Source organism: Pongo pygmaeus, chromosome 3 (assembly GCF_028885625.2).
Source record: "Pongo pygmaeus isolate AG05252 chromosome 3, NHGRI_mPonPyg2-v2.0_pri, whole genome shotgun sequence".
Classification (NCBI taxonomy): Eukaryota; Metazoa; Chordata; class Mammalia; order Primates; family Hominidae; genus Pongo; species Pongo pygmaeus.
Genome location: NC_072376.2, coordinates 181,407,922 through 181,430,526, shown reverse-complemented (window position 1 = coordinate 181,430,526; position 22,605 = coordinate 181,407,922). Strand labels below are relative to the sequence as shown.

Genomic DNA, 22,605 nt, shown 5'->3' with positions numbered 1-22,605 from the left:
ATACATTAAGTGAAACATCTAGCTGTATCACCGAATATACTGTTCTTTTAGGATCCTTTTACCTTAAGATAGAACTATGGAAGGGAAGTATATGTTGTGAATTATAATGTCTTCACTGAGAAAATATTAGAATAGTCATCTAAGAAATCATTACTTGACTCACAGAGACCAAAAACAGAGAAACACTTTTTCAATTTTATTTGTAACATACAACATTTTCTTTGGTTATGATTCTCTACCATCAAGTCAACATCAAATACTATTACTATTATACTTCCCTAGAATAAAATGGGATATGCTGGTTTATACAAGATAACCTTAGTGAAAAGTTGCTATGGAACAAACAAAAAGAATTAGTATATATTTTCTAATCCCACAATGCTGGATTAAAAATCTGTGCTCTCACAGAATGCCCTCTAGAGCAGTGAACACAATTTTAGTCATTGACCTATCATCTTTACACTTTTCACCACCCATACATTTTTGAAACAATTATTTAATTGTTCTGTTTAAATAAATTTATATTTAACATAGAAAATTCACTATCTCTATGTTGAAAAAAGAAGATCATGATAAAAATACACTTTACTGCATAACAGACAGATCTGTGTGAAATATTGGGGTACTACACCAAAAAGCTTTAAAAAATAGGCCAGACATGGTGACTCAAGCCTGTAATCCCAGTACTTTGGGAGGCAGAGGTGGGAGGATTGCTTGAGCCCAGGAGTTTGGGACCAGCCTGGGGAACAGAGGGAGACCCCATCTCTAAGAAAAAGAAAAAATTAGATAATAATTCCTAAAGTCCCATTATATTAAATAAAAACTCACTAGAGAAAAGGATCTGGGTCTGCCTTCATGGGTAGGCTTGTATCCCCCTCAAGACATTTTCGAAGCCATCTAGGACTGGAAAATTAAACAGCACGTTAGGAAGTGCTATAGGAAAATGGTGGATCTTTAGCAGTCTTTTAGATTTGAGAAGACTAAGACTAACTAGCCTTATTCTCAAAATCTTAAGAAATCCATGACCTAGAAAGAGAGACAAAGCATAAATGAGGCTTACTAAAACTGTAAAACAATACCCACTGCAGTCTGTACTTGTACTGAGGTGATCATACTTTCACTCTCTTGCCCAAACACGAAAGTGGGGGCATTCACTCTGGTGAAAGATAACATATAAAGCCTGTAAAGTCCTTTGAAAACAATTTCTGGTGCAAAACCAAAACCAAAACAAAACCTAAAATGGTGAGTAAGCATGAACATATGACCAATAAGCAGGAAGAAAAGAGGTCGATAATTGAGATCCATAAATCATCAAGACATTAGCATTAACATATAAGGATTATAAGTGTGATTAATATGTTCAAGAAAATAGGAGGAGAGACAAAATTGATAAAAAGATGGATATTTTTACTAGATAATTAGAATGTATAAAACTAAATGGACATTTTAGAACTGGAAATACAATATCTGACCATCAGAATATGCATTTCAGAAGTCACGATCAGTAAGTTGACAGCATAATAGAAAGCATCCAAAGTATAGCACAGAGATAAAAAAAATTTAAAAAATCAGACAGCATAAGAAACATGAATCATATGGAAAAAGTTTAATATATATATGATGGGAGTCCCAGAAAAAAAATGATGGAGAAAAATGGCTGAAGAGTATTCAAAAAGATAATAGCTGGGAGTTTTCCAAAGCTGATTAAAGATAACACACCATAGTTTTAAAACCGTAGTCAACTTCAGGGAGGATAAATGTAGAAAAACATTAAGCTAAACTGCTGAAAAGCATAAAGAGAAAATCATAAATCACCTAGGACAGAAATAAAGTGACACATTTCCTTCTAAGAAGCAATAATGAGAATGATAGATCTCTTTTTAATCAAAAGAATGGAAGCTAGTGGGCAATGGAACAATATTTTGTTGTTGATTCAGATATTTTACAGGCAAATACATGCAATCATCGATATATACATATATAAACTCTTGGTGTTACATAACTAGAATCATATTAGACATGCTATTGCTTTTTTATACTTATATCAAAGATACTTTTCCAGATGACCACATATGAATTTTTTTTTATTTCAATAGGTTTTGGAGAAACAGGTGGTGTTTGGTTACATGTATAAGTTCTTTAGTAGTGATTTCTGAGATTTTGGTGCACCCATCACCCAAGCAGTGTACACTGCACCCAATGTGTAGTCTTTTATTCCTCACCCCTCACACCTTTTCCTATGGGTCCCCAAAGTCCATTGTACCATTTTTATGACTTTGTGTCCTCATAGCTTAGCTCTCACTTAATGAGTGAGAAGATTTGATTTTTGGTTTTCAATTCCTGAGTTATTTCACTTAGAATAATGGTCTCCAACTCCATCCAGGTTGCTTGTGAATACTCTTATTTCATTTCTATTTATGGCTGAGTAGTATTCCATAATACATATGTACCACATTTTCTTTATCCACTCGTTGACTGATGGGCATTTAGGCTGGTTCCATATTTTTGTAATTGCAAATTGTGCTGCTGTAAACATGCATGTCCAAGTATCTTTTTTGTGTAAAGACTTATTTTCCTCTGGGTAGGTACCCAGTAGTGGGATTGCTGGATCAAATGGTAGATCTACTTTTAGTTTGTTAAGGAATCTCCATACTGTTTTCCCTAGTGGTTGTACTAGTTTACATTTCCACCAGCTTTGTAAAAGTGTTCCCTTTTCACTACATCCATGCTAACATCTATTATTTTTTATTTTTTGATTATGGCCATCCTTACAGGAGTAAGGTGGCGTCGCATTGTGGTTTTGATTTGCGTTTCCCTGATAATTAGTAATGTTAAGCATTTTTTCATATGTTTGTTGGCCATTTATATATTTTCTTTTGAGAATTGTCTATTCATGTCCTTAGCTCACTTTTTGAAGGGATTGTTTGTTTTTTTGTTGCTGATTTGTTTGAGTTCTTTGTAGATTCTGAATATTTAGTCCTTTGTTGGATACATAGTTTGTGATTTTCTCCCACTCTGTGGGCTGTCTGTTTACTCTGCTGATTATTTCTTTTGCTGTGCAGAAGCTTTTAGTTTAATTAAGTCCCATCTATTTATGTTTGTTTTTGTTGCATTTGCTTTTGGGTTCTTGGTCGTGAAGCCTTTGTCTAAGCCAATGTCTAGAAGGGATTTTCTAATATTGTCTTCCAGAATTTTTATGCTTTCAGGTCTTAGATCCATCTTGACCATCTTTGAATTGATTTGATCCATCTTGAATTGATTTTTGTATAAGGTGAGAGATAAGGATTCAGTTTCATTCTGCTACATGTGGCTTGCCAATTATCCCAGCACCATATGTAGAATAGGGTGTCCTTTCCCCATTTTATGTTTTCATTTGCTTTGTCAAAGATCAGTTGGTTGTAAACATTTGCCTTTATTTCTGTTCTTTATTCTGTTCCATTAGTCTATGTGTCTATATTTATGCCAGGACCTTGTGGTTTTGGTGACTATAACCGTATAGTATAGTTTGAAGTCAGGTAATATGATGCTTCCAGATTTGTTCTTTTTGCTTAGTTTTGCTTTGACTATATGGGCTTTTCTTTGGTTCCATATGAATTTTAAGATTGTTTTTTCTAGTTCTGTGAAGAATGATGGTGGTATTTTGATGGGAATTGAATTTGTAGATTGCTTTTGGCAGTATCATCATTTTCACAGAATTGATTCTACCCATACATGAGCATGATATGTGTTTCAATCTGCTTGTGATATCTATTATTTCTTTCAGCAGTGTGTTGTAGTTTTCCTTGCAGAGGTCTTTCACCTCCTGGTTAGGCATATTTCTAAGTATTTTATTTTATTATTTGCAGCTATTGTAAAAGGGGTTGAGTTCTTGATTTGATTCTCAGCTTGGTTGCTGTTGGTGTGTGGCAGAGCTACTGATTTGTGTACATTAATTTTGTATCCTGAAACTTTACTGAATTCATTTATCAGTTCTAGGAGCTTTTTAGATGAGTCTTTCAGCTTTTCTAGGTATTCAGTCATATCATTGGGAAATGGTGACAGTTTGACTTTGTCTTTACTGATATGGATGTCCTTTATTTATTTCTTTTGTTTGATTGCTCTGGTTAGGACTTCTAGTACTATGTTGAATAAGAGTGGTGAAAATGGGCATCCTTTTCTTATTCCAGTTCTCAGGGAGAATGCTTTCAACTTTTCCCTGTAAAGTATAATGTTGACTGTGGGATTGTCTTAGATGGCTTTTATTACCTTAAGCTATGTCCCTTCTATGCCAATTTTGCTGAGGGTTTTAATCTTAAAGGGATGCTGGATTTTGTCAAATGCTTTTTCTGCATCTATTTAGATGATCAGGTGATTTTTGTTTTAAAATCTGTTTATGCAGTATATTACATTTATTCACTTGCATATGATAAACCATCCCAGCATCCTTAGTATGAAACTCACTTGATCATGGTAGATTATCTTTTTGATCTGCTGTTGGATTCTGTTTGCTAGTATTTTGTTGAGGGTTTTTGCATCTATGTTCATCAGAGATATTGGTCTGTAGTTTTCTTTTCTTTTTTTGTTATGTCGTTTCCTGGTTTTGACATTAAGATGATATTGGCTTCATAGAACAATTTAGGGAGGATTCCCTCTTTCTCTATCTTTTGAAATAGTGTCAGTAGGCTTGGTCCCAAATCTTCTTTGAATGCCTGATAGAATTCAGTCGTGAATCCATATAGTCTTGGAGTTTTTTTGTTGACATTTAAAAAATATATACCATTTCAATCTCACTGCTTGTTATTGGTCTGTTCAGAGTTTCTATTTCTTCTTGGTTTAATCTAGGAGATTTGTGTATTTCCAGGAATTTACCCATCTCCTCTAAGTTTTCCAGTTTGTGTGTATAAAGGTGTTCATAGTAGCCTTGAATAATTTTTTTTTCATACTTCTGTGGTATTGGTTGTAATATCTTCTGTTTCATTTCTTTGGATGAAACTTATTTGGATCTCTTTTCTTTTCTTGGTTAATCTCACTAATGATCTATTTATCAATGTTGTTTATTTTTTCAAAGAACCAACTTTTATTTTCATTTATCTTTTTTATTGGTTTTGTTTGTTTGTTTCAATTTCGTTTAGTTCTGCTCTGATCTTTGCTATTTCTTTTCTTCTGCTGGGTTTGGGTTTGGTTTGTTATTGTTTCTCTAGTTCCTTGAGGGGTGACCTTAGATTGTCTATTTTTGCTCTTTCAGACTTTTTGATGTAGGCATTTAATGCTGTGAACTTTTCTCTTAGCACCACTTTTGCTGTGTCCCAGAGGTTATAAATAAGTTGTGTCACTAATACTGTTCAATTCAAAGACTTTTTAAGTTTCTGTCTTGATTTCATTGTTGACCCAATAATCATTCAGGAGCAGGTTATTTAATTTCCATGTATTTGCATTGTTTTGAGGATTTATTTTGGAGTTGATTTCCAATTTTATTCCACTGTGATCTGAGATCACTTATTGAGGCTTGTTTTGTTGCCTATCATATGGTCTTTCTTGGAGAATGTTCCATGTGCTGATGAATAGAATATATATTCTTCAATTGTTGGGTAGAATGTTCTGTAAATATCTGTTAAGTCCATTTGTCCTAGGGTGTAGTCTACGTCCATTATTTGTTGACTTTCTGTCTTTATGACCTGTCTAGTGCTGTCATGGGGTATTGAAGTCCCCCACTATTATTGTGTTGCTATCTTTCTCATTTCTTTGGTATATTAGTAATTGCTTTATAAATTTGAGAGCTCCAGTATTAGGTGTATATATATTTAGGATTGTGAAGTTTTCCTGTTGGAGTAGTCCTTTTATCATTATATAGTGTCCGTCTGTCTTTTTAAACTATTTTTGCTGTAAATCTGTTTTGTCTGATATAAAAATATCTACTCCTGCTTGCTTTTGGTGTCCATTTCCATGGAATATGTTTCTCCACCCCTTTCCCTTAAATTTATGTGAGTCCTTATATGTTAGGTGAGTCTCTTGAAGACAGCAGATACTTGGTTGGTGAATTCTTATCCATTTTGCTATTCCAAATCTTCTAAGTGGAGCATTTAGGCCATTTACATTCAATTTTAGTTTTGAGATGTGAGGTACTATTCTATTTATCATGCTAGTTGTTGCCCGAATACCTTGTTTTTTCTTTTTCCATTGTGCTATTATTTTATAGGTCTTGTGAGATTTATGTTTTAAGGAGGTTCTATTTTGGTGTCTTTCAGGGATTTGTTTCAAGATTTAGAGCTCCTTTCAGCAGTTCTTGTAGTACTGTCCTCCACTCCCCAATAGCACTGAATTTATTTCCAGGCAATCTGTGAGCAGGGCTGAAAACTTTCCCCAGGCTACAAGCCTCCCCACTGAGAAAGCAAGCAGGGCTCTTGGGTTTCACACCTCCCCACTTGTTGCAGCCTCTGTGCTTGTATCTGCACTCCCTGTTTACCCCCCTGCCCCAGGGTCTGTCCAGGAAACTTTGTGTTTGGTTGAAACTGTTACAAAGTTCAGCTGGAAGTTTCCTTCTCCATGTGGTCTTTCCCTAATTCCACTGGCAGCCCTCCCCAAGGACTGTGAGACAAAGTCAGAAATGGCTTTTCTGGAGACGGAAAGTGCCCAGAGTGCTCATCCCACTGCTTCCTCTACACCTATATTTCACTTGGCTCTCTAAATTTGTCTCAATTCCAGATCCTTCTCCCATGATCTGGAACTTCAGTTTCCCCAGTGATGATACGTGTTAAGGGGTGGATGTTCCCTCTTTCACACTTTGGGTATTCACAGTTTTTCAGCTTGCCTGAAGAGGCAAGTTACTTCTTTCAAAGGGTCTGTGGATTCTCTTGGCTTTCCTGGTGTGTTCCTGTGGTAGTTCTTGGAGCAAAAGTTCATGGTGTCAGTCTCCACATGCTGATCTGTCTGTCCGAGTGGGAGCTGCAAGTTAGTTCTGCCTCTTGTCTGCCATTTTTTATTTTTATTTTTTTTTTGGCTCTCCAGACAATGGAACAATATTTTTAATGTGCTCAATTAAAATAACTCCTATTCCTGAATTCTACACTTATAGGAAATATTCGTCAAAATAAAGATAAAATTAAGATGTTTTCAGATGTGAAATCTGAGGTTATTCATTGCTATCAAGTCTGCAGTAAAATAAATATATACTTTAGGTACATAGACAAAATCCAAAATTTGGAAACATGAAAGTACAGGAAGGAATGAATCATAATAAAAAGGGTTATGTGTGATTACATATAAAGGAATACACATTGTGTCAAAAAATAATTGTAACATATAAAATTTGAAATAATACATAGAACTGAAGTTTATGAAAATTATAATGTAAGAGTTCAGAAGGTTAATACATTTAAATGTTTTAAAATTTTGGAAGTTTAAGAAATATAAAATTAAAGCTATATCATAATCTCTGGGGTAACAGCTAAAAGACTAGTAAAATAGTGTGCACATACATGTTAACAAAAGGAAAAACTGGTAAAAACAAGAAGGGAAGAGAAAAAATATATAATGAGTGGTTCAAATTCAGACAGAAAACAAATGGCAAGGTAGAAAATAGCTATATCAATAGTTATATTAAATGTAAATGTACTAAATACACTAAGTAAAATACAAAGATTTTCAGGCTGTATCTTAAAATACAGACAACTATAGACATGTGCCACATAATGACATTTTGATCCACGACAGACTGCATACATGATGGTTGCATAAATATAATATTGTATTTTTACTGTACCTTTCCTTCATTCAGGTATACTTGGATACACAAAATACTTACCATTGTGTTACAGCTGCCTATAGTGTTCAATTCAGTAACATGCTGTACAGGTTTGTAGCCTAGGACCAATAGGCTGTACCATAAAGCCTAGGTAATGTGATCTAGGTTTGTTTAAGTACACTTTGTGATGTTTGCACAATGACAATATCACCTAATGCCACATTTCTTAGAATATATCCCTGCCATTAAGTGACATCAGACTATATATGCTATTTATACAAGTCACACTTTAGGTATAAAAACTGAGAAAGCTTGAAAGTAAGATGATTAAAAATAAATGCCAGGTAAACACTAACCAGAAGAATCAGAAATATCTCAATTGCGTGAAAAGTTAAAAAATTAATTTATAAATACACAAAGGATAAAAAAGACATAAAATGGAAATTTAAAAATATTTTACATTAAATAAAAATAAAGGAAACATAAGAATGCTTATAAGTTGGAATTTATTCAGTGCTTACAGGGGAATTTGCAGCCTTAAAACCATAAATTAGAAAAAAATACAGGCTGAAAAATCAATGATTTAAACTTTAGCTTAAGAAAATAACAAAATGCAGTCTATCATTGTTGGACATTTGGGTTGGTTCCAAGTCTTTGCTATTGTGAATAATGCCGCAATAAACGTACGTGTGCATGTGTCTTTATAGCAGCATGATTTATAGTCCTTTGGGTATATACCCAGTAATGGGATGGCTGGGTCAAATGGAATTTGATAGACTGGATTAAGAAAATGTGGCACATATACACCATGGAATACTATGCAGCCATAAAAAAGGATGAGTTCACGTCCTTTGTAGGGACATGGATGAAATTGGAAATCATCATTCTCAGTAAACTATCGCAAGAACAAAAAACCAAACACCGCATATTCTCACTCATAGGTGGGAATTGAACAATGAGAACACATGGACACAGGAAGGGGAACATCACACTTCGGGGACTGTTGTGGGGTGGGGGGAGGGGGGAGGGATAGCATTGGGAGATATACCTAATGCTAGATGACGAGTTGGTGGGTGCAGCGCACCAGCATGGCACATGTATACATATGTAACTTACCTGCACGTTGCACACATGTACCATAGAGCCTAAAGTATAATAATAATAATAATAATAATAAAAACAAAAACAAAAACAAACAAAAAAAAGAAACTATATTCAACAAGAAAAAAAAAAAGAAAATAACAAAATGAACAAGAAAATCTAACCTACAGTAAGTAGAAGGAAAGAAATAATTAAATGAGAACAGATATAAAGTAAATTAACAATTGTATGAACAAGAAACCAACAAAGCCTCTAAGATGGTTCTTTGTAAAGAATAATAAAATTGATTAATGTCTAGCAAAACTCATTAAGAATAAGGGAGTAAAAGCACAAGTATCAGAAAAGAAAATGGGGCAGTACTACAGGCTCTATTTTAGACATCGCAAAGAGCAAAGGAAGATTTTCTGAATGGCTTTATAGCAATATATTTGACTATTTAGACAAATGGGCAAATTCCTAGAAAATACAACTTTCCAAAACTGAGCAAGGAAGATATAATTAATCTGGTTCTGATATCTGGTAAAGAAATTTAATCTATTATTTAAAAAAAAAAAAAACTTTCCCACAAGGAAAACCCAAGGCTCAGATGGCTTCACTGGTGAATTCTTCCAAACTTTGTAAAGATAACATCACTATATATGTATATTAAAACACCAGTTTGTATACCTTAAATATGCATGATTTTTATTGTAAAGAGAATAACACCAACTTTTTACAAATTTTATTTTAGTCTGTTTGGGCTGCTATAATGTAGCAATGATTGGCTGGCTAATAAACAACAGAAATTTACTTGTCACAGTTTTGGAGGCTGAGAAGAGATCAGTCTTTCTAGCTATTTTTTGGTACCCATTAAACATTGACTTCTCCATCCCCCAGCTACCCTTCCCAGCCTCTGATAACCATCCTTCTACTCTATCTGCCTAAGTTCAATTGTTTTAACTTTTAGGTCCTACAAAGGAGTGAGAACATGTGAAGTGTGTCTTTTTGTGCCTGGCTGATTTTGTTTAACATAATGACCTCCAATTCTTTACATGTTGTTGCAAATGACAGGATCTCATTCTTTGTTATGGCTGAATAACTAAAAGAATATAATTGTATTGTTTGTAACACAAAAGGATAAATGCTTGAAGTGATGGATACCCCATTTACTCTGATGTGATTACTATGCATTACATGCCTGCATCAAAATATCTCATATAATCCATGAATATACACACCTACTATGGACCCACAAAAATAAAAAATTAATAATTAAAAGGAAGTTCTAAATAAAGGTGTCTGGTGGGGGCTGCTTTTTGGTTCATAGATGGTTGTCTTTATGCTGTGTTCTCACATGGTGGAAGAGGCAAGGGAGCTCTCTGGGGTCTTTTTTTATGGGCACTAATTCCAGTTATGAGGACTCCACCCTCATGACCTAATCATCTCCCAAAGGCCCTGTGTCCTAATCCCATCACATTGTGTTCATATTTTAACATATAAATTTTGAGAAAATATAAAACATTCAGTCCACTACACTCTTCTGGATAATACAAAAAGAGGGAATATTTACCCTTTCTAAGGGCAAAAATTAGCTTTAATACCAAAACCTGACTAGGACATAATGAAAAGGAAAATTAGAGATACTTCTCTTTCATGAATGTAAGTGAAAAAATAGTTAACTAAATATTAGCAAAATGAATCCAGTGAGGTTTAAAAAACCCTCAAAACAAAATGAGATTTACTCTAGGCATGCAAATGTACTTTGTCTCATTGCTTGCTATTCAAATGTGTCACTAGAGTCTTTGAAATTTTCACAAGTCTAATGTTATTTGAGGGCATGCTTCTGTTTAAAAGTGGTTTTGATTCAGTATGTCAAAATACATTTTTAAGGGTAATGAGTAAGGTATTTGTTTTCATAATTGCAAATAGAAACAAAAGATGAAGTTACCTGAACTTCACCAATGAAAAAATAAAACTGACATTATTGAATAAATATTAATAGATAACTATAGAATTATATTGCAATGTTCTTTACCTTTCTTCTTCCAATGATTCAGTTTTGAAGGAAGGTAAATAGATCTCTCTGAAAATTATTTGGCCTCTAGGTGTTCCTTGATGATCTCCCTGAGGATTTCAGTGATGCTTTAGATGAATATAACATGAAAATTATGGAGGACTTTACCACTTTCCTACGAATTGTTTCCAAACTGGCTGATATGAATCAGGAATATCAACTCCCATTGTCAAAAATTAGTAAGTGTATTTTACCTCCATTGTAGAATAATTTGAAGAATAAATAATCTTGCCTAAAAATAGTTTATTCTGGAAGAAGAGTGGAACCCCAGAAAGTTTATTTTGCCCTCAAGTGAGGAGATTCCTTTTCCTTTCTAAAGAAAAAAATTTTGCTTATTAGACATGAAAAGGGCAAAAGAGACTGAAACTAAGTAGGGCCATTTATAACCATCTTGTTAAATGCTGCTTCAGGGTCAAGCCTGGAAAACAGAGTAAGGGTACATATGAGATGAAGAGAAACTAGAGACTAATTCTGTCACTCTCTCTTGAGAGGAAATACGCTTAGTTTTCATAAACACAGATTCTGAGCATATTATCTGGGTCCAAACTCTGGTTCTGCTACTTATTAGCTGTGAGATCTTGAGCGAGAGACTCCATACTCATGCCTTAGTTTTCTGAACAGATATATGAGAAAGGGAATAGCATTATCTACGTAGTTTTGATGAGTTTTAAATGATTAACATATATGAAAATCTTAAAATAGTGTTTGTACGTGGTTAACAGTCTTAGCATTTGTTCTTTTTTTCATGAGCTAATAGATGGAAGCCTTCTAAGGGAAAATAGATACAAAAAGGTGACCATCACAGGTGGGGTGAGATTGGAGTCTGTGAATATTATGCCTCAATTACAAATTAGAGCCCAGTTTGAATGTCTGATCTGGGTTTTATAAGAATATAAATGGAAAATATATTTATTCTCATGCACTACTTCCAAACTTACTAATTGTGGCTGCATGGTTTCAGGAAAAATTCTGAAGGCAAGTCTGAGTTCAGTAAGAAAAAGTACAAAGGTAATAACAATAATTCTGTGATAAGAGTATACAATTTAGATTTAGTCTTTCATTTCTTATTGATTAAGGCAACTAAAATATAATACACATTTTTATAATAGTGATACTAACATTAATAGCCAACTTTCATTGAATGTATTCTGTGCCAAGCTGTGCTACTAACCTTATGTGATATAACGTACAAAACATTTCAGTCTTCATTACATGAAGCCGAATGGCTCCCCTTGTAACATGGTCTAGAGAAAGTATCTGAGGTTTGACAGTTTGACTGAGTTCAAAACACTAATCTATTCCTAACTATTATTGTCAGAATTCACAGGTAAAGAATGTGAAGACTCTCAACTCGTATCTCATTTGATGAGCTGCAAGGAAGGAAGAGTAGCAATTTCACCATTTGTTTGTCTGTCTGGGAACTTCGATGATGATTTGCTTCGACTAGAAACTCCAAACCATGTAAGTGAAGAGTGGGGTTTATTAATAAAAGGTGTTTAAGAAAGAATGGATTTATATTGCTAGGCAGCTTAGAAAGAACTTCGAATTTCCCAGATTAAAAAGGAAAAAAAAATCTGGATGTATCAACAAATATATTCAGCAATTGGTGCTCTTGAAGTCAATATGATTTCAGTTTCTCAGAGTTGGCCTGAGGACCCTGCTCAGAGAATTTCCAGGCACCACTACTTTTCTTCCATCTTTGAAGGCTCTACTGATATTGACACAGGTTTGCTCTGGAAGTAGCACATAAAACTGTCTTCAGACTTTCTCAGTACTGCTAGAAATGCTGTAAATACTACTTATAGTCTGCTCATTGATGCCTAAAATGGAATGCAAAGAACTAGGCACATTTGGAAGATCCTGGCTAATTCATTTGAATGTTGATACTTGGTGAAATTTAATTTATATTTTAATACAAACTTTGAGAAAAAGTGTTTTATTACATTTGATATTATGGATTGGCATTGGTGTCTCAACTCTATTTTATTCCAAAATCATAGTCATGTATCACTTAAAATAATTTTGAAAACTATATACATCTTGTACACTTTAAATGAACACATACATTTTTATCCTAAATTTAAATACTTTCTAAAGATATAGTTTTTAGTTTCAAATAAATGTTGGTGTGTTAAAACCAATGCATCATTCTTTTAATTGTATAAAATGGAATATCAACAAGAAAGTGTTTTCATACCCATAGTCAGTAAGTTAAGAACAAGTCAGGAAAACTTTTTATAAGGATTTATAAATTTGCAGTTCTTTTCCTCTTGAACTCACATTTTCTTTCCATATTCCCTCACATGTACCTTACCCAACTCACTTTATACAAATTTACTTTACTAGAGTTAAGTTATAACCTCTTAAAATTGTTTTGCTTTTATTATTTTAATTAACAATAAAATTAATTTTACATTTTAATATAATGCTAAGTATACATACAAATATATCTTTTATAGCATATAGATAAGTTCTAAAGCATTGAACTAAATGAACACCATGTACTAAGGATCTGTGTACTCCTCCCACATTTCATTTTCTTGTCTCCCCTTTTCCCCCAGGCCATCAACCTTTCTAAACTTTGTGTTTTTCACTTTGCTTTTTAAAAACTACATATTACAAAATCCCTTTTTATATTAATTTGCTTTTGAATTTTATGAAAAGTGAAGGAATAGTTACTGCAGTCACCTGAAAGTCGCTTTTATTTACATTCAATGCTATGCCTTAAGGTTCATCCCTGTTGTAATGTCAAACTCTCTTTTATTTTTAGTACTTAATAATATTTTATAGTGTGAATATCAAACAGCCTGTTAATCTGTTCTCCTGTTTCGAAGAGTTGTGTTTGTTTCTCGTCTTTGCTATTACACACAGTGTTGCTATGGATGTCTCGTGCGTATGTGCAATAGTTTCTCTTAGGTGTTGATTTTCTGGGTTAACATAATTTTCTGAGTCATATAGGAAAAAGAATATTCAAATATTAAATTTTTCAAGCTACTGCCAACTCATTTAAAAAGTAGCTGTGCCAAACAAGTCTCAGCAGGAGTGAAAGCAGTTGATATCTGTCACTTGAATGGTTACCTGCAAATTATTAAGTTTTAATAGTAGAGTCTTGTTTAGATATCGCTGCAATTTATAATTTGCATCACTGATCTGCATAAGTACATGGAGTCAACTCTTATTATTCATAGATATTTATGTATGAATTTGCTTAGTTGTTAAAATTTATTTGTAACTTCCAAAAAAAAGTAGCTGTGCCAATTTACACTCATAATAACAGTATGCTAGAGTTCTGTTGATCCTCTACAGTACAGTTTGCAAAAAATGAGCAGACATGGGAAAACTATTTGCCACCTTCTTTTTACTTTCCTTCTTTTTGTTCTCCTTCTTCTTCCTCCTTCTTTTTATTCAGGTAATTGGGTTCCAAAGATTGTTAGAGTTGTTCAGTTGAATTCTTTTCTTGTGATGTATAATCCTCTAGCTCATTGATATTCTGTTTACAAGTAAATTCCTTTCACCAATAAGGAGAATGAAATGGTGTTAGGTTTTCTTTCCTAGTGAGTGTTTCTATATTCTAGTGGATGGATGGTTGAAAGTGTCATTGGTATTTTGTGGAGGCAATAATCTTCATGGGGTGGAGCTGAGCCACTCTCCACTCTTGCTTAGGATGGTGCTACCACAGTGTGTGGCTAAGGCACCCTCTTCCTTCACAGCAAAGAATGGGCTTTAAAAATGGTAACTAAAGGATGTATCTACAAAGCACCACATAAGAAATTATCAACTTTCTTTATACATAAATAATACATTAAGAAGAATCGTATTATCTCAGGTTACTCTAGGCACAATTGGTGTCAATCGCTCTCAGGCTCCAGTGCTGTTGTCACAGAAATTTGATAACCGAGGAAGGAAAATGTCGCTTAATGCCTATGCACTGGATTTCTACAAACATGGTTCCTTGCTAGGATTAGTCCAAGATAACAGGTATGTCCTCTCTGTCTGTCTATGTTTCTCCGTCCTCCCATCTCCGTCTCTAATGAATTAATTTAATGAATTTTAAGGAAGAAACCTCATTACAGTTTCAAGTGTAGGTTAAATCATACTAAACATACTAGATTTTTTTTTTAGAGACTAATGGCAAGAGAGAATAACAAATTCAGTATTATTTTTGTTTGTGGTTTTCCAGCAAAATCTTGGCACTAGGCCAGCTCACATGACATAATGCTGTGCTCTAATGATATAAATATTTGCATATGCTCATAGATATATTTGTATTTATTACTCTCCCGTTTATTCATTATTAAATATTTTAAAACTGAATAACAAATAATGGCATGCTATCCAGTATTTGAGAAGAGTAGATATAGGACTGAGTACATGACAATTGTTTTAGTTCTGCGGCAGGAAAAACATTTTCAAAAATAGTAACCAGGGGTAAACACTCTTGGATTTATCTAGGATGAAGAAATTGAATTGGGCACTGAGCACATAGATGTGGGGAGGGGCATTCTGTCACACCAAAGCAGGAAACCAATTTTGTTTTTTACATAAAATGTTGAGCAATCCTTATAGAATGAAGGTATTAAAATATCTGACACTCTTCAAAGATGTTGAGCAGTGTTTTGAAAAAAAGTGACTCATTGTGAATAAAGCAGCTGTGACATTAGTAAATGATACATCTATTTCTTCCCTTTTGAGTCTCTAGTTCCAATTTACCCTCCTGAGCTTTATTTTCCTATTTTGGTTATCTCCTGAGATGGCCAGCCTCCTATTTTTATTGCTTATCTATGATTGTGAAATTTCAATTCTTGAATTCATAATCACCATTGCCATAGGTTAGATCAATATCTAGGAGTCTGTGGCAGAAATAATTTTTGGAGAGAGATCTTGACAGGCAAAAGCAACCTGTTACTGATAAATTCAGCATTTAAATATAAAATAGGATGTTCTTTTTTTTTAATGATTATGATTTTATTTTATTTTATTTTTTTTCTTTTTATTATTATTATTATTATTATTATTATTATTATACTTTAGGCTCTATGGTACATGTGCGCAACGTGCAGGTAAGTTACATATGTATACATGTGCCATGCTGGTGCGCAGCACCCACCAACTCGTCATCCAGCATTAGGTATATCTCCCAATGCTATCCCTCCCCCCTTCCCCCACCCCACAACAGTCCCCGAAGTGTGATGTTCCCCTTCCTGTGTCCATGTGTTCTCATTGTTCAATTCCCACCTATGAGTGAGAATATGTGGTGTTAATGTTTTGTATTATTAATTTTCAAAATGTTGTTTTCTTTAGGATGAATGAAGGAGATGCTTATTATTTGTTGAAGGATTTTGCACTCACCATTAAATCTATCAGGTGTGTTATATATTTAAATATTGATTTTAGATTTTTTAATAATTTATTTATAATTTGAAAAATGTTGAGCTGTTACTATAAGCCAGGTACATGAAGGTGCCATTAAGCTTCTTCTGTGCTATGCACTTCAACTCCCCAAAGGCTCTGCAGAATGTCTCCTCAACATGTGTTGTATTATTTCTATAACAGAATTAATTCCAATGTCTAGTTGAGATGAAGTTTCATCCAGATTAGAGTCTCAGCCCCAGGCATCATGCACTGACAGGCAGCAATATTTGAAAGCTTTATTGACTCCTAGATCCTAGTATTCTCAATTGCCACAAGCAATGTATGTCAAGGACATGGGACATGATATTTCAGAGGGCTCCTTAGGGTTCCTTCCGGTCTCTAGTTTATATTCACTTACAAACATTGAATTTTGTGTTTTCTCCAATGTTTTCTCCAGGCTCCGTCTGACTCTGATCTTTCATATTGGCCTCCTATTTTCACCTTCAACGAAACCTAGTAGGGTCCCAAGCAACACCAAACTTTATGTGGGTACCCCATTCTTAGGCTTCATTGACCATCTACTGTTGCTTAGTTGCATGTCCATCTTTCTTTTTCTTTTCTTTTTTTTTTGAGACAGAATTTTGCTCTTGTTGCCCAGGCTGGAGTGCAATGGTATGATCTCGGCTCACTGCAACCTCTGCCTCCTGGGTTCAAGCAATTCTCCTGCCTCAATCTCCCGAGTAGCTGGTATTACAGGCATGTGTCACCATGCCTGGCTAATATTGTATTTTTAGTAGCGAGGGGGTTTCTCCATGTTGGTCAGGGTGGTCTCGAACTCCTGACCTCAGGTGATCCGCCTGCCTTGCCCTCCCGAAGTGCTGGGGTTACAGGCATGAGCCACCGCTCCCGGCCTACATGTCCATCTTTCTCAAGCCTTCAATCTGCATGCAACTCAATACTTTATAGATGTTGCTTTGTCCTATCCCTTTTTATATATTTAATTTGCCGCAAATCTCTCCATTATTAGTTTCTTGCTAATCAAGTCTCTTTTTATATCTTGGATCTGAGCAGAATTGGCCTGTTTGGACTTTTTATACAGAGAGTAAAACTTTTGGGAGCAGAAGGAAACTGCTTTGTCCACTTGGAATATCTCTAGATAGGGTATTCCTTGAGTGGCTCATAGTTACTCAAGTTATTATCTCCAGAGCAGCCCAAGAAACTCCACAGACTTGGAAGCTGTCTCAAAAGCTTGGTTAAAGAAATCCATCAATCATTCACGCATTCATCCAAGAAGTATTGAAGCACTGTTGGTATGAGACACACTTCCTAAGCATTTGAGCTATAAAGGTTCATAACTTTTTTTTTTTTTTTTTTTTTTTGAGACGGGGAGTCACGCTCTGTCACCCAGGCTGGAGTGGAGTGTTGCGATCTCAGCTCACTGCAACCTCACCTCCCAGGTTCAAGCAATTCTCCTGCCTCAGCCTCCCAAGTAGCTGGGACTACAGGTGTATATACCACCATGCCTGGCTAATTTTTTTTTTTTTTTGTGGTATTTTAGTACAGATGGGGTTTCACCATGCTGCCCGGGCTGGTCTCAAAATTCCTGAGCTCAGGCAATCCACCCGCCTTGGCCTCCCAAAGTGCTAGGATTACAGGCAAGAACCACTGTGCCTGGCCAAAGGATCATTAAATTAATATACCTGCTTTAAAAAAATTCTTACATGTGTAGTGAAAGAAGCTGACTTATAGACCTTACAAACACGGTCAGAGCTATGATGGCAGATAAGGGAATGACTAATGCTACTTGCATTCAAAGAAAGAGTCTCAAATGAAGTAATTTTTTGACTAAGAGTTAAATTGTGGGGAAGAAGAAATAGTATTTTCAAAGTACAGAAATGAGAAAGGGCCTGATGTGTCAGGGATAGACTCCAAGCTCACTATGTCGACATGGAGAATATGGGCATTTGGCAGAGATGGGGGAAGATGCTGGGTTGTTGTAAGAGACTTTAAGTGGAATTTGGATCTATATCAGGAAAGGTCTTTATGTTAACATTAAGAAGTTTGGGCTTCATCTTTTGAGCAATGTGTAGACAGTGCATAAGCATGAGGGGAGCATGAGCATGCGGATTATATATGTGGCAGAAATGTGTAGGTGCAAAGGCTGTAACAGTCATGCAGGTGAAAATGAGTGAAGGTCTGAATTAAGGGAATTGAAATATGATGCAGAAGAGTGATCAGAAAAATATTTACGAGGTAAAATTCAAGAAATTGGTAAAAAAATTTATGCAGTTGGTAAAGATGACCAAAGTTCCTATTTTTGTTAAGGGTGTATAGGAAACAAGGATGAGCATGACATTTGGGGATGAGAAAGAAAAATAGTGAGCTAGAATTTATACACATCACATTATATCTGGGAGATATCAATCAGGAGGAAATGTTCAGTAGTCACAATGTTAAGTCTGTAACTCAGAAGGAAATTTGGTGTTGTAGAGACAGAACTGATCAATTTTTGTGGGAGGTCAGTGATAACACTAGAAAATAACTGGAACTCTAGTGAAAACAAGGTAGCGGCAAATAATAAAAGGCTGATAAGATGTCAGATCATGATAGTTTTCAGCTCTTGATCAGTCCAGCTGTACTGTTCATTCTTGGATTTCTTCTCTCCTTTTTTGTTACCTGTACATTAGTTTCTTAATGCTGCTGCAACAAATTACCACAAACCTAGTGGCTTAAACCAACACAAATTTATTATTTTACAATTCTGGAGGTCAGAAGTCCAAAATGTGTCTTCTTGGGCTCAATCCAGTTGTCAGCAGGGCTGCATTTCTTTGTAAAGGCTCTTGAGGGACAATCTACTTTTATTGCCTTTTCCAACTTTGAGAGGCTGCCGGTATTCCTTGGCTTGTGGCTCCCTTTCATCTCCAAAGCCAGCAATAGTTCGTAGACTCTCGTACTGCATCATTCTGACTCTCTCCTGCCTCATTCTTCTCTTCCACTAACAGGGACCTTTGAGATTACACTGAACCTGCCCAGATAATCCAGGATTATTTTCCTATCTCAAGGTCAGCTGATTAGCAACTCTAATTCGCTCTGCAGCCATAATTCATTCCCCTTTGCCATGTAACCTGACCTATTCATTAGTTTCTGGGGAATATATGATGTGGACATCTTGCGAGGGCCATTATTCTGCTTACCATATCTTGTTGTCCTTATCTTTTTACACATCTAGATAAAGAAAGCAATATTTTCCTCTTCGTAGACGTAGCTGCCTGTGGGTTTCAGTATACACTGGACACAGTAGCATAAATAACACAAAATGACTCCACAAGAGATACGTAGAGGAAAGAAAAGGAATTTGCGTTGCACTTTTGAAGGGAGAAGGGATCAAGTTATGTGGAATTTGATGGCTTTTCAGACTCTCTTGGTAATAGTCATGGAGAAGAATTGCATGGGGTTGTTTTGTTATCTTTTCTTAAATTTTTTATACAAGATTTTTTAGGAGAAATATGTTTCTTATCATTATTCCTCATATTTTGCTAACATAATTTCATCATCTGATGGGATTTACTTACTTCTGCCTACCCAAGGAAAGCCTTTCTTATAATATTCAATCTCACTAAAATGGATCCTATATTTTTTTCCCCATTTCCAGTGTTTCCTTGCGTGAGCTATGTGAAAATGAAGACGACAACGTTGTCTTAGCCTTTGAACAACTGAGTACAACTTTTTGGGAAAAGTTAAACAAAGTCTAAAAACAAAGTCTATGCAAACCACTTAAAAATAATTCCATAGTAGTTTTTCAGGTCACATTTTTGATTCTCATGCTTCTTGCCAGAAATACATTATGATGAAGTGGAAAGTGCAAGCACTTTGGAATCAAACAGAGTTGCAACCAAACCTGCCATGTTCTATCATGAATACTCACAAATTATTTAGTATACCTGAATCTTGGTTTCTTTTTATAACTGAGTAATAATAGTTACGTCTCAGGTAGTTTGAGGATTGACTAAAAAAATGTGAGAATGTTGTACGTGACTGAATAACAATTTTTACTCTGTGAAGCCAAAGTAAATATAATATTATCAGTAATTTTATCCCCAGTGTCAATATTTATAAAATGTTTATTAAGTCTAGAAAAGATGAATACAATATCCTGAAGGTGAAATATATTCTCTTCAATTAGCATAAATATGATTTACATAAGTTAGCTATACAGCTATTGAGATAGTACTTTCTAGTAAAAAACTACTTTTTAAACATACATTTTGTGATGATTTAACAAAAATATAGAGAATGATTTGCTTTATTGTAATTGTATATAAGTGACTGGAAAGCCACAAAGAAATAAAGTGGATTCGATCTGTTTACCATTGGTCTCATTGTGTTAAATATATGCATCTATCAATCCTCTGGCACAATCTATTCATCATATATATTATAATTTATATATAAAAATCTTCCCCCTTTACCCTTAGCCTCAGGTCACAGTTCTAGAATCTATTTTAGATCCTAAACTAAAACATAAAATTTTTTCCTCAGTGTAAAAAGTCTGCTGTCTCCTGCCACCCAGATGCCTTACTGAAAGAGGATCTTTTGTATGCTATTATTTATAAATAGATTACATTGGCTTAGAATAAAACCTGTTTTTCATTTTGTCTGGAGATAGAAGAATATTCTGATTTCTGGGACTAACCCATCATTTCATGTACCATATTATAGGTCTCTACCTTCTTTGGACTAATCTCATTTTCATTGCTTAAAATCAGCACTGCAAGAACTCTGGACACCAAGACACTTAGAAACTAAAGTGTTTTCTTTTTTGGGTTGGTAGGCTATTAATTACTGCCTCAATTTCAGAACTTGCTATTAGTCTATTCAGGGATTTGACTTCTTCCTAGTTTAGTCCTAGGAGGGTGTATGTGTCCAGGAATTTATCACATTATTCTATATTTTCTAGTTTATTTGCATAGAGATGTTTATAGTATTCTCTAATGGTAGTTTGTATTTCTGTGGGATCGGTGGTGATATCCCCTTTATCATCTTTATTGTATCTATTTGATTCTTCTCTCTTTCTTTCTTTGTTAGTAGTCTGGCTAGTGATCTATCTATTTTGTTAATCTTTTCAAGAAAACCAGCTCCTGGATTCATTGATTTTTGTGTGTGTGTGTGTGTGTCACCCAGGCTGGAGTGCAGTGGTGCGATCTTGGCTCACTGCAAGCTCTGCCTCCTGGGTTCACACCATTCTCTTTCCTCAGCCTCCCGAGTAGCTGGGACTACAGGCACCCACCACCATGCCCAGCTAATTTTTTTGTATTTTCAGTAGAGACAGGGTTTCACCGTGTTAGCTAGGATGGTCTCAATCTCCTGACCTCGTGATCCGCCCTCCTCGGCCTCCCAATAGTCCTGAGAGTACAGGCGTGAGCCACTGTGCCCAGCCAATTCATTGATTTTTTGAAGGATTTTTCATGTCTCTATCTCTTTCAGTTCTACTCTGTCTGATCTTAGTTATTTCTTGTCTTCTGCTAGCTTTTGAATTTGTTTGCTCTTGCTTCCCTAGTTCTTTTAATTGTGATGTTAGGGTGTCAGTTTTAGACCTTTCCCACTTTCTGATGTAGGAATTTAGTACTATAAATTTTCCTGTAAATACTGCTTTAGCTCTGTCCCAGAGGTTCTGGTACGTTGTGTCTTTGTTCTCATTGGTTTCAAAGAACTTATTTATTTTGGCCTTAATTTTGTTATTTATCCAGTAGTCATCCAGAAGCAGGTTGTTCAATTTCCATGTAGTTGTATGGTTTTAAGTGAGTTTCTTAATCCTGAGTTGTAATTTGATTGCACTATGGTCTGAGAGACTGTTTGTTATGATTTCCATTCCTTAACATTTGCTGAGGAGTGTTTTACTTCCAACTATGTGGTTAATTTTAGAATAAGTGCTATGTGGTGCTGAGAAGAATGTATATTCTGTTGATTTGGGGTGGACAGTTCTGTAGATATCTATTAGGTCCACTTGTTCCAGAGCTGAATTCAAGTCCTGAATATCCTTGTTAATCTTCTGTCTCATTGATCTGTCTAATATTGACAGTGGGGTGTTAAAGTCTCCCACTATTATTGTATGGGAGTCTAAGTCTCTTTGTGGGTCTTTGAGAACTTTATGAATCTGGGTGCTCCTGTATTGAGTGCATATATATTTAGGATAGTTAACTCTTCTTGTTCTTCATATAGAACCAAAAAAGAGCTCCTATATCCAAGACAATCCTAAACAAAACAACAAAAACAAAACAAACAAACAAACAATAAACAGAGCTGGAGGCATCATACTACCTGACTTCAAACTAAACTACCAGGCTACAGTAACCAAAACAGCATGGTACTGGTACCAAAA

At 35.0% G+C, this 22,605-nt stretch overlaps 1 protein-coding gene across 4 annotated transcripts in view; it reads left to right on the top strand.

Annotated features, from left to right (window-relative positions):
• Positions 1-20,591, top strand: part of DDX60 (DExD/H-box helicase 60) — a 110,088-nt gene extending 89,497 nt beyond the window's left edge. For all 4 annotated transcript variants that reach the window (XM_063664265.1, XM_054485748.2, XM_063664263.1 and 1 more), the window contains exons 34-38: positions 10,906-11,053; positions 12,193-12,335; positions 14,701-14,852; positions 16,176-16,238; positions 19,879-20,591. In XM_063664265.1, coding sequence (XP_063520335.1) covers positions 10,906-11,053; positions 12,193-12,335; positions 14,701-14,852; positions 16,176-16,238; positions 19,879-19,978 — 606 coding nt within the window. In that variant the 3' untranslated portion in view covers positions 19,979-20,591. The remainder of the gene's footprint in view (positions 1-10,905; positions 11,054-12,192; positions 12,336-14,700; positions 14,853-16,175; positions 16,239-19,878) is intronic.
• Positions 20,592-22,605: the final 2,014 nt, after the last annotated feature.